This window comes from Stegodyphus dumicola, chromosome 8 (assembly GCF_044657685.1).
Source record: "Stegodyphus dumicola isolate Sdum_Otavi_A_Nest chromosome 8, ASM4465768v1".
NCBI lineage: Eukaryota > Metazoa > Arthropoda > Arachnida > Araneae > Eresidae > Stegodyphus > Stegodyphus dumicola.
The window spans coordinates 132,496,656-132,509,768 of NC_140775.1; the positions used below are offsets into that span (position 1 = coordinate 132,496,656).

Here is a 13,113-nt window from a genome sequence, read left to right on the forward strand (position 1 = left end):
CCATTGTGCCAGCATACGAAAAAGATTCTAAATTTCAGAATCTGAAAAGATTTATCTAGTTTAAATCAGCTATACGAAACCTGCTCATCAGTAACCAGTCATGATGTTTACATCCACCTTTTCCAACTGATTGCAACATTTAGAGAAAGAGAATTCCATTAATTTTTTCTACATTTTAGAACAAAATGTGGGTATGGGTTATGAGAAAGACCCCGGATGGGATTTCTTTTGTGTTTATTTTAGTTCGAATGGTTATTAGGGTGGGGTGCTTAAAATATATTCACCCTCTATGAAAGCAGAGTTGGGTGACATAAATATCAAACATCTCGCAAGCATGTGTTTAAAATTAAAGCAAAAGAATTTGAGGCAGCCATATTGACAGTTTCATTTTTAACTTTTCGTAAAGTCTTGGTGGACCAGGTTCTTTAACCATGGTTTGATGACCCCTATTCTAAAGACCCCTATTCTAGAGTGATGCTGAGCATTTAGCTGAAGCAAATGAATTGATGACATATATGCTACTCAGTGTAAAAAAAATTTTTTTAATTAACTCCAAAAAAAGCTGATTCTTGATCCTGAATATCGATTTAATTTTGATAAATTTGTGTTGGAAGAACAAATGTATTTCTTTGAGAATTTAGCTAGTTTTTCATGTTAATAAGCAAACATAAATTGATGTGGTAATTAAAAATAATAGAACTGTATTTCATATTGGTAAGATTTACATAATACATTTTCTGAAGTAACTTTATTAATTCTAAATCTGCAGCACATTAAAGTACTGGAAAACTTATTTATCGAAAATAATTTAATCATACTTATATATAAAATAAATTAAATGTATTATTAACTTCAGCTGGCTTATTGACTGTATAAATTAGGTTTTGTCTCTGCCCTCCTCAATCTTACTGTCTGCTTTCAAAAGATTAAAATTCTATAAATGGGAAAAATTGGTTTTTTGTTTTTTGTTTTTTTTTTTGGCAGGCCAAATTTTCCATGATTTTAATTGTTTGAGATGAGTACCGTGTGTGTATTTCAAGCATTAATAATTTCTTTAATAACTATATTTTGGAAATTCTATTTGTCTATTATATTGATTCGTATAAAATTGTTTTCAGAGAAGTGAAAATTATCAAGTAAGAAATATCAAGAAATCTCACATATAGGCACACATGTAGAAAATACTGAGCAGTAAAGGAATAATTTAAAATTTTCAGTTTGTAAAATAGGAACATCTGATATGCAAAATGTGTGCAGTAGTGCAAATATTCTTGCAAGATACCTGAAAAAGCTGACTAAAAATAAACATATTTAATTATACTGTTATATCCTGCCTTTACTCTTCTTCGGTATATAGTATTGTGAATATGTTTAAAATGTTTAGTTACAGAACTATTCTTGTATTAATTTTGAGAGAAAATTAATGTATTACTATTGTTTTTTATACAGAAATAGGTAATAAGGTAGTTTCTTTCAGAAAAAAATTTTCAGTTGTGTTATCTAATCAAAATTAGTCTTTTCTTCCATTAAATATTTCCTTTTTTTTATGTTTTTAGAATTGTGAAGACCAATGGAAGCTGTGAGGATGGTTCTGTTTTAAATGGCAATGTTGGTAATATAAGGAACAGAGTAAAGAAATTGAGTTAGTACAATTAGTTTAAAAAAAGAAAAATGGGAAAAAAATAAATAAAAAAACACCTTCCATTGTATTAAATTTTGTTACAAAATTCTTTGATAATATAGAAATCTGAATTAACCTGTCATCATTGGTATAACAAAGCTTATTTTATGATCCATATTGCATAACTTCAACATCATTGTTCCATGCAGAATAATAAATTACCTGTACATGAGTTTTAGGAATTCTTTTATTATAGGAGCAGTTTTTCTAAGCACTCATATTTAATCAGGTATAAACTTATTTTGATTTTAAGAATGAAGACCATTAAAGGCTATAAATATTAAAAATATTCTTCATTTATTTGTAGTTTTGCTCTGATGAAGTATAGCTTTGTACAGTGTTTTGCTGCTATTTGCATTGGACTTAACAATATCCAGTGCCAGCAGTTTTTTCAGTTATAAACTATTTTCTTCCTGCAGTGGTTTTTATATATTTTGTTATATTTATATGTATTTGTATATGCATATTTATTTAATAAATTGTAAAGGAACAATTATTGTGAACGTTGATTGTAATTTACTCTTGCCATGGTTGGTAATATTTTAGTTTGTGTTATTTTCCTCTTCATTCATAGTGCTGGTTCTTAAAACGTCCAGTTGAACATTTTAACTAGTATGTGTGCATGTTTGTTTCATCTGATAAATTTGATTGCTTGTTCATTAATGATGAATATGTTGCTTGTGAAATGTTTTGCAAATGTACTGCAATAATAATAAAGGCTTAAAACTGAATTTCCTCCAACATAATGGTAAATATTCTGAAAATTTTAAATATTTACATTACATTTTTAGCAGTTTTAAAATTAAGCTATTTTATTTAATCATATTACAGACATTATTTTGCACTGAGGAATTTTTATAGAAAACAAATATTAGTTGATAATTCTTTCTAAATTTTGGTCATTTTCACAGTTGGATATGATTTATATTTAGTATTGTTTTTATAGTGGTGTAAGTTTTTTTTTTTCATTTGACAATAAATAATAGTTTATTTCCTTGTGTAATATGATTAGTTTTATGATGATAAACTGTTTTTCTGAGAACATTTTTTGCAACTTGATTATTAACAATAGAGAGTTTAAAAATATATAGTGTAATTTTGCACAGCTGATAATGTATTTGAGTTTATGTATCGCATTTCATTTCAACATGCATTTTTTCTTTCTTTCTTTCTTTTCTTTTTTTAGTTACTTTCTTAAAATTATTTTACAAATTAAGAATTGTACATTTAAGTAATTTCTTTTAAATGTGTTCATTTTGCACGTCATATAATTCATATGTCTGAAAAAAATAATAGCACTGATAAATAAAGAAATTTCATAAATAGTTTTGTTCAGTCATTAAAAATACATGTTAAGTTTCTAATTTCCAAATAATATAATTGTATTAATAATCTTATGTATTAATATTGTTTAATAATTTATTATTTCCTGCAATTTTTTCATTATTTATAATCTTTAATTAAAATTTCACGAGTTATAACAGAAAGCAGTTGATTTGTTCTGGTATTGTGTTCACTGGTAAATTCTGATCTCCCGCCCTTAAGTTTGTTTTAAAATTTAATTTATATGTATGTTTGAAATGAATGAAAATATGTTCATTTGTTATAACTGCATTATGGTAAAATTCCTGTATTGCATTTTCTAAATTTTAAGTATTTTAAAATGTTACATTAACTTCAGAAAGTCACAAAATGTGCTTTCATGAAGTTTAAGATATTATTGAATATTATATTAATAAATGCATCAATGTATTTTAACATTTCTACATAAAGTTTTATAAAAAGCACTATTAAACGTTTCCTCTGTGTTTTGGTGTAGTTTTAATATTTAGCTGAACTGCTGGATTACTATATTATCAATTCAAGCAGGAGGTTTTGTTTATTTGAAATGTATTCCAGTTTTTATGATCTTACTTCAATGAACAATGTTATGTTTAGTCATTTTTACATTGTTTAATTAAAAAAAATAAGGAATGGTATAGTATTAAATGTAAATAACTACTTTACATTAAAAAATATTGTTTTGTTAAATCTGTCCTTTAGTTAATATAACAGTTCATATTTCTCTGTGTGTGTTTGATAATTGATTTTTTTTAAAAATTTAATGTGTGTATCTGAAGTACCATCTATAATGTTTTAGTGAATGCTTGTTTGCTCAATATTTATTTGTAATATACTGTTTTAAATATTTTTGGCGTGTTTAAAATTTCTGCAACCTCTTTTTGTCTGTACATTGTAAAAAGTAGATGTTCACTGTTACATATATTTTACTTCAAAAAATGTAGGGAAATTGAAAACCTTTGTCATTATATTTGTTTCTTGTCCATGTTATCTTCTGTGTTAATTTACAAAAGGAAAGATAAAAGTATCTGAATTTTTCAGCATGAATAACTGATGTTCCCCCTTTTTATGTTGTTTGAACTATGCATGAGTGTTCTGCAGTTGGATTATCAAATAATTTTTAGATTGAATATAGATATAAATTCTTGTATAAAAATCTATCTATTATGTTGAAATTCTGAAGAATTTAATTTTCTGAATTGCTTTGTTTTTTTGTTTAGTTTTTTTAGCTAAACTGTGAATTTTGCTCGCTTCTGTGTGATTATATTATAGAAGTATTTAAGTAAAATATTTTAATGTACATGAAGGAAAAAGCCTGTATCAAAAAGTTAGTTTTCTGCATCAGCTTCTTAACATTTCATGCATAAATATTAATTTTAGGAACATACTAGTTATGTGAAATTATTAATATTAATACAAATAATATGTTAAAAAATGGAAAGTACCAGAAAATAAAATCATAAAAAATTAAGTGAGTTTAAGTAAAATAAAAGAGTTACTTACTCTTGTTATTTCATTAGAGACACTACAAAATGTAAAAAATTCAAATGTGAAATTTAAGATTGCTGTTGTTTGTTTTATGCAGTATTGTAGAAAGTGGTATAAATATGAATCCATATTATTTTAGCCCTTTATGCACTTCTTTTAGTATATACTTCAGTTTGTAGATAGTACCCCAATTAAAGCTTTTTTCCCTCTTTTTTTTTCTTTTTTTTTCCCCTTTTTTCAGTGGCACTTATCTTCACATTTAAAAATCCTATTTCTTGTAGAATTCTTCAAAATCTGAGATCTAGAAATATTGTCATCTCCTAATACTTGTTAAAGAATGTTAAGTAGATGTAAACAGTTTTTTTTAATTTATTTTTGAATGAACTAGAATGAAAATATATGCAGTCAAAAGTCTTTAATCCGGACGTCCCTAATCCGGAACTCAAAGCTACAAACTTTCTGTGCATGCGCATAATATCTTTACGCATGGAACTGGAAGTCAATGCGTCAATGCTGACGTCGCTGTGCACAATGAACTGGAAGTTGATCTGTCAGCACTATCTTTATCTTCAGAGCAGATTTTTTTATTTTATTGGCCTTATAATTCCTTACTAAATGTAGTATTTCATCTCAATGTACTCCGTCTCTGAAATGATTTAAATCAAATTCCTCGTCGTCATAAATATCACGAATACACATCAAACAGTTTTCTGGTTGCAATTTTCTAATTTCGACTATGCGTAATGTATGCTTTACGCATGTGCACTGCGCACATTGAAAGAAATGTTAAATAAATATTAAGCTTTTTTTTGGTAAATTTTGATACCCTTTACATAATAATTGCTCTGTATTTCATAAATTATGGTTTCATATTTTTAATTTTATAATTTCTACATGCCATCTTACCAGATTTAAATTGATGATCTATAATCCGGAAAATCTGATAATCCGGAATCGCCGAAGTCCCGACGAGTCCGGATTAAAGACTTTTGACTGTACTTTTAAATATGTATCAAAATTATTTTAAGTCTAAATGAAATTTAAATTACTTTTATTATTGCTTTTTGTATTTTCTTTTATTACAAGGGATTTTGTCATCCATGTATGTGTTTAATTAAAGAAGTTATACTTAATTTATATTGTAAAATCACCACTTAAAAAATTTTCTATAAAATTTTAATAAATTTGAAGGTATACTGAGCATTTTAATTCCTTAAATGTTTTTCTCAGTCATAAAAGATGCAGTTATTCTTTGTTATACTATGCAATGAGAAATAACTGCTTGTGGTAGTTTTTGAATGGATATTTGCTGGCTTTATAAAAGTTATGTGTATTAAGTACTAGAAGTTTCAGTAATGCAAAGGGTAAAATATTTGATCAGATTTGGAAATAAATAAAATATCAGAGAGAAGATTTTGATTTCTGTTTTAGGTAATTACAATAGCATTTTTAGTTATAATGTGCCATTATGTAAACTAATTATTTGTTAAAATTAATTATTAAAATTGTTGAATGATAATTTTTGGCATGAAACTTAGAAAATTAAAATATTTAAGATACAAAATAAGGGGGTGAGAATTGCTAGTTGATCTGTAAATTTTTTTTAAAGTTAACATGTTGCTCCCTCCCCAGCTGTATATGTGTAAATATAAAGATAATGGTAATTCTAACCAAAATATTTACACTCAGCATATTTTTAGTGTTTTGAACAATGCTACCTGTTTCTAGTTTAATTTTTTAAGATTCGTAATTGGCGTTTGCTACTCAGTATTTATAGTTAGTTTGTGATGACTTTTTATTTTCCTGTAAATGCTTTTCTTTAGTATTTTGAATGCAATCAGAAGCATTGCTAAGGTCTATATAGTATTTTTAAGTAAACATTAACCATTGGTTGAAAATCAGTGCTGATGCAGGTCACTAGTACGATTGAATATGAATTTTTAAGTTCTTTTTGATACACTTAGAATCAACAAATGTAACTAGTTGAAATTTTTAGTTAAAAATATCTGTTATAATTGAAATTATCGTCAGTTTTAATACTGAATCAATATTTTAAGTTTGTATTCATTAAATATGTCTTAAATTGCAGACAGTACTCAGTCTCTTTGTGTTGAATTATCTCATATTTATTTCATTTACCACAAAAATATAATGATATGCAGTAAATTTACTGCAGGAAACTTTTATTACAGTAAGTTGTATTCCATTTTCAAATTAATGTTATTGAACTGTATTGTAATAAAATTGTCCTAAAAAATTGTAAATAGGATTCATGAATTTATTGCAATAAATGTACTTCTTAAATCTATCAAGCTTTCGAAAATATACTTCAGTTTTATTTGAAAGTGACTGCTGTAGGTTAGATAGTCTTAAAATTTATATAAGACAATATAACCTTTAGTTTATTCTGAAATGATGGAATTAGTTATTATATAATTTGACTTCATGATTTTTTCTATAAATCAGTTGTCCAAGCATGTATTTTTGTGTGCATTGCATCTATTGGGGTAGTATGGACACAGTTTCAGCATCTGTGTCATCATTAATATCAAAAAGTAATCTATGTTGTTATGTGATGTCTTTTATGTATAAGCAGGACATTGAATGGTTTTAGAGTTTTATTTCCTGTGTATGCTAGATGGACACAAAACAAAAAATTTATATTTCAAGAGTCTTTCCAAAAGTCATTGTTTCAAAATGGTACTTTATTTGAATGCCCATTATATTATATTTGTGTTTTCATGCATTCGGAGAAATTCTTGGGGGCTAAACTGTGATACACTTTTGGAAAATAAATGCTATGATCTGTTGTCATAGTTTTTGCATGGAAATGCGGTCATGTGTGACCAAGAAGAGGTTAAGTGTTAAAGTCAAATATTCCTTTTTGCCCCATTTTTTTTTATAATGATTCCTCCCTTTATTTAATGACCTAATCAAGATTGATATGAACAAGTGGTCATTTAGTCTTTGTAGTTTTTTATATTGGGAAAGAATTTAGTATTTTATTTCAATATATAAATCTTTTTGATATGTAGTTATATATAGCTCATATATGTTTTTCATTCATTGACTTAAAAAAGGCAGCTGTAGTTTGCCTGCTGTTAAAGCAGTTTTGTACAGTAACCATCTGCAACCATGCTGTGCTTAATTTATCAGATGTGCTTAATTTATTGACTTGACACAAATGCAAATAAAAATGTTAACTATGTGATTATTAATGTTTCTAATGATAAAGGTTGAAAATTAATGGTATTTTGATTCATTTTCTTATTGCAAAATGCAAGCATTAAATGTTAAAGTAAAATGTTCCTCTTTGACATGCTGTTCTTTTTGTTAAATATTACAAGTCTTATTTATTTTTAACCTACACATTATTAGAGATATTCTTTCTTTTGTCTAACTTTTAACTCACTTTTTTTACTATGTTTGTTTTTTCATTTTTTAAAATGATTTTCTGTTTTACTTGTAAAAATTAAATTTCCTTCATGCTTCAGTGCACTGAAAATTTCAAAATGAAGAGCCTTCATCTATAAAAAATGGCAAAATAATTTTGTGACATGTTTTGTACAGATTCTAAACATCTGCAAAATATATATTAAAGTAATGAAGAGACTACATGCCCTTTTTCCGACTGAAAAAATTGTGTTTTCAGATCTTCCTGGCCATAAATATTAAGTACCTTTTTTATTTAAGTAAAACTCCTTTTTTTAATGCCTTTAATTAAAAAGAGAAGTGTATGTTTAACAAAATTGACTGTACATGTAATGTTAATGCTGTGGCGTATAAGCAAAACATCTGAATTAAAAGTTCATTAAATTTTTTCAAGTTATCTGAGAGATAATTTATTAATGTTTGATACACTCAATAAATTATGCACATAAAATGTTATGCACTAATTCTGTCTCATTAACATTAATCACTATGTTTTCTTATTTATTATGTATGCAGCTTGCCAAACATGTACACTATATTCACCATTCCACCTTTAAAAAACTGAGATTGGTGTTTGTATATACATCATTTAATGAATATGGTCTTATATAAAACTGTGTGAGCATGGTTTTCACTAAAAGTTTGTGAAAATCATTGAAGGATTGTTTCTGAGTGTTTACCTGTGATTGTATAGATATATTTTGTTTTACATTTGTTATTCTAATGCATAGATGTCTTATTTGTTTAGTGTTTCTATTGAAAATTTTTAATCTATGTATTATTCTAACTTGTACTTTGCATTATGGCCAAGAAGTGGTCTTCAAAGATCTGACTCTTTGGCTGTTATTTACAATTGCAGAAATGTGAAGTGTTTTAAATATGTCCAATAAAAAAATCTTCCTTATAAATACAACAGCTGTATGTTGAATCATGCTTTTGTATTAATATCTATTTTCCTTATATATATAATTTTTAAAAATATTTATAGGAGTGACATTAAAAATATTAACTTCTAGGTCAATGTGTTGCTTTCTGTGGGTTGTAGCTTTCCAGTGGACTTTTCTATTAACCTGGAAGTTATTTTTGGGAGTATATATGTGAATATTACGTAATGCATCACTTTAAATATCAGCATTATTGAGAAAAAAATCGTATGTAAAATGTCCAGCTTTGTATACCTAATTTTCAAAATGAAATTTTATCTAAAAGGATATATTTCCTTAATGGGGTAACTAGCATCTAATAGTGTGATGTTAAATAAAATGGGTTATATATTTTACATAATTGAAAACACATATTTCTTTTCATTTCTTTTTTTTTTTTTTTTTTTTTTTTTTTTTTTAAGTTTAGTTTAGATATATATTTATTAGACTTACAAGTATTTGTGATTAAAGGGAGAAAATTAAATGAATTCAGAAAAGCTAGTTTTTCTTTCTTGCTTTTTTAAATATGTTTTAGCAGTTGTATTTTTGCATATATGTACCCATGCATGTTTTATGCTGGTTTATTTCAAATAATAAGTTTGTTGTCTAAATCATGAGTTACATTTTTTTTATGTGCTGCTATTTTGTGAAATTTTTGAACTAATTTCATTGGTTATCATAAAACAAAATTTACTGTAGTCTCAAACCAAACAGATAAGTTTTGTATGGCTTAAGAATATTTTGCTATGCTTTTTCTTTATATGTACATATTAAAATTATCTGATTTAGATAAATTTCTGTGTTGATTTTAATTAATCATTTTAGATAAAAGATGTAAGGAATTTTATTCATAGATAATACTTAAATTTTTTTCATACTTATTAAAGTATTATTCTTTAATATGGATAAAGATTGATGTTATAGTAGTCTTTTTTTTTATTATTGTTTTGTACTTCATTCAAAATAAATTTACCTGTAACTTCATTATTATAGCATTAAATACTCAGGTTGCCCAGTACTTTCAAAAAAGAATTTTCTTCCAAAATAGTACAGTGTGAAAATAGAGTTTTTGCACTTGTAAAATGTTGATTCTGCATTGACTATTATCTTATTATAGAGCTCTTATTTATAGATTTAAAGGCTTTTATAAAATGAACATACATGTTAAATTTTCATTTCTATGAGACTAATGTAGGTGGATCTTAAAGTAGCCATATTAATAATTATTGTTTTAAGCATAAATCAATTTCTTAATCGGGAATCACTTAATTAAAGAATTAGTATTTAAAGCGGGGATGGGGGGAACTAAATTTTTATATTATAATTTTTTGAATTTCTAGGTTTCCAACTTTTTCTGTTTCATCATTTGATATAAATTGATAGTTCAGGTTAGTTCTAATATTGGTTTACGAAAAAGTGTAATAATTTTGAAAAGTATTTAAAATCACCTAAATATTATTGGAGTAAAAACTGATGTAATTTGAATAAAGTTTAAATCTTGAAAATGTTTTAAATCATTTGCACATTCTTAGAGTAAATAATATAGTCCAAATGATTTTTTGACAAGATAGCCAATAATATAAAGTTATTTTCTACAATAGAATTTACTACAATTGTAGAAACTGGAAGCAATTTATTTATTAGCCTATTAAAAGTTATTTGGTTGGTGAGAGACCACTGTATTATTGAAAAATTACAGGCAAAAATTTTAACTGAATGCATGTGTGAATAACAAAATTAAAAAAAAAAAAAAAAAAATGTGGTCATGAGCGCACATTTGTATTTGCTGTGCTGGGTAAGAAATGTTCTTCCTTTTGAGATGTATAAATTCATCTATTTTTATACATGTGTGATGTACACTGTGACAGTTGCATGGTTTTTATACATACTCATCAGATTTGTCTACTTCCTAATGCATTGATTCCATAAACATGAAATGTTAATGGCATCAAAATGTGATGTTGAATGGTAAAACCCAGCTATTTATAAAATATTAATGTAAAACTAGCAGAATAATAATTTCAAGTGTAGTATTTCATAAGGTGTCAATTTTATGTTTCACAAAATATTTAACGTCTCACACTGCTTGTTCCTCAAAATAACCTATTATCTTTTAAAATATTGTGTTACTCATATGCATAGTACAATTTGCTATTCTATTGGTTTATTGCTTATGAGTCTGAGATGTATTTTAATCATAAGCCATAACTTTGAATGGCATGTCATGTGAATAAATAATGTAAAATGTGTTTTTGTCTTTTCATGTTATTATTTCTAAATCATTTCTGGTAATCTAATCATTTTATTATAAGCTTGATATGTGAATATTTTTTTAAATGAAAAAAGAAAATTTAAATCATGAGTTTTCAGGAATTTTCAAATATAAAATTAATTTAGAATAATTTATGTACAAAGCTAATGAATGTATGTGATAAAATTCAACTGTAACATAGTACAGAAAAATCATCAGATGAGAAAATGTCTTTGTTCACCTTTTGATTTGCCTGCATTGTGTAGTTTCATGTTGTATGGCTGCACATGATTAAATATTCTGTACTTTTAAAATGAGAAACAAAAAGGCTGTCTAAATTGGCAAAATAATTTAAACCACAGTTTAATTTTTTCAGTAAAAGTTTATTCCAGTATTGAACGGGATGTACATGTTTTCAGAGGCATTACACAAAAAAACTACTCTGTTATTCTTAGTAAAATTCAATAGCAGCATAAATGAAAAATTTGATCACTGACCCACATTGCAGAAAGCTTCTCGGCAAATCCACTGTTTATTTCCATTTTAAAAATTTCATTTTAATGTTTATGATCTCTCTTCAAATATTAGCACTGGATGGTTATATTTTGTGTAATAAATTCAGGTTTCATAAGTTCATGATTATGTTTTAAATATACATGCATAAAACACAAAAAGACAAGTTTAAGATAATAAATGTACCGATTTGTGTTTAAATTACCATAGATCCAAACTAGAGATGTGTGTGTCATGTACCCAATGTCTCAATGGCATAGCGAGGGGGGAGGGCAAGGGGGTGTATGATGCCCCGGGCGCCACTCGCAATGAGGCGTCAAATGGTCCCTAAACAAGATTTTCATCATATCACTGTGTTTTTTTCGGGGGGGGGGGAGGGCGCCAAAAAGGTATTTTGCTCCAGGCGTCAGTTATGCTCGCTACTCCATTGTGTCTGCCCAAACCATCACACCAGGTGCAGGGTTCCTATGCTATTATCGAATGCAAGCAGGCTACGTGCGGTCTCCTGCGAGCCTCAAGACACTGGAGCAAATACCAAAAAGGTATTTTGCTCCAGGCGCCAGTTATGCTCGCTAGTCCATTGTGTCTGCCCAAACCATCACACCAGGTGCAGGGTTCCTATGCTATTATCGAATGCAAGCAGGCTACGTGCGGTCTCCTGCGAGCCTCAAGACACATATACAGCCATCAAAATACTGCACTCAGACCTGGGACTCGTCTGAAAATATGGCATTGTGCCACTCCTGTATCCAGCTCTGTTGTTTGGGATGCCAGAGTCGACGTTTCTCTCTATGCTGCATTGATAAGTGAAGCTGAAGTAAGTAATGGTAGCCATGCTGATAGTCCACAATGCTGCAAATGTCGACGCCCCGTACGAGCATATACTGGGAGTGCTGCAGACACGCCATTTTCTCACTAATGGTCCGTGATGTGGTTATATGGTTTTGCAGGGCTAACTTCTCGCACATTAGTCATGGGAGGGTGTTGAGATCCTGCATGCTTTTCAGTATGACCCTCAGAAACCCACTGATTCCATATTCGCATGACAGTGGTTGGATGTTGACCAGTACGACAGGCGATATCACGGAACGATAATCCACACTGTGTATAGTCAACGATCTTGCCTCTATTTTGCTGGTAAGCATTTCTTCTTATTATTCGAGGCATAACACGATATTCTGAGCAAACTCTAACCTTGCAAAGCGCTTTCCGATTGAGTAATACATTGAACTTTTCTTTTATACACTGCTTCTGATGTTGTTTCTCACTCCTGTGTCATCTAAATGCACTGCAATACTAATCATTTGAATATCCCAACCTCTTCTTCCTTTCATGTTATTTTAATGTCCGTCAGATCATTCCTTCCTGGTGTTGCAATTTTAACTGCCAACAGTGTTCTTAATATTTCTCATTTTGTTTCCAGGACGTGTGTTCAAGCCCCTTTATATCACCCTGCTGTAGTGCTTCGTTAGCTTTAATGGCTC

The 13,113-nt window shown here is 28.1% G+C and overlaps 1 protein-coding gene across 1 annotated transcript in view; it reads left to right on the top strand.

The window, feature by feature from the left end:
• The window catches only part of LOC118197250 (ceramide synthase 1-like), a 70,690-nt gene extending 59,576 nt beyond the window's left edge, over nt 1–11,114 (top strand). The window contains exon 7 of the mRNA XM_035368754.2: nt 1,557–11,114. Within this exon, the coding sequence (XP_035224645.1) occupies nt 1,557–1,647 (91 nt within the window). The 3' untranslated portion in view covers nt 1,648–11,114. The remainder of the gene's footprint in view (nt 1–1,556) is intronic.
• The last annotated feature ends 1,999 nt before the right edge of the window (nt 11,115–13,113 follow it).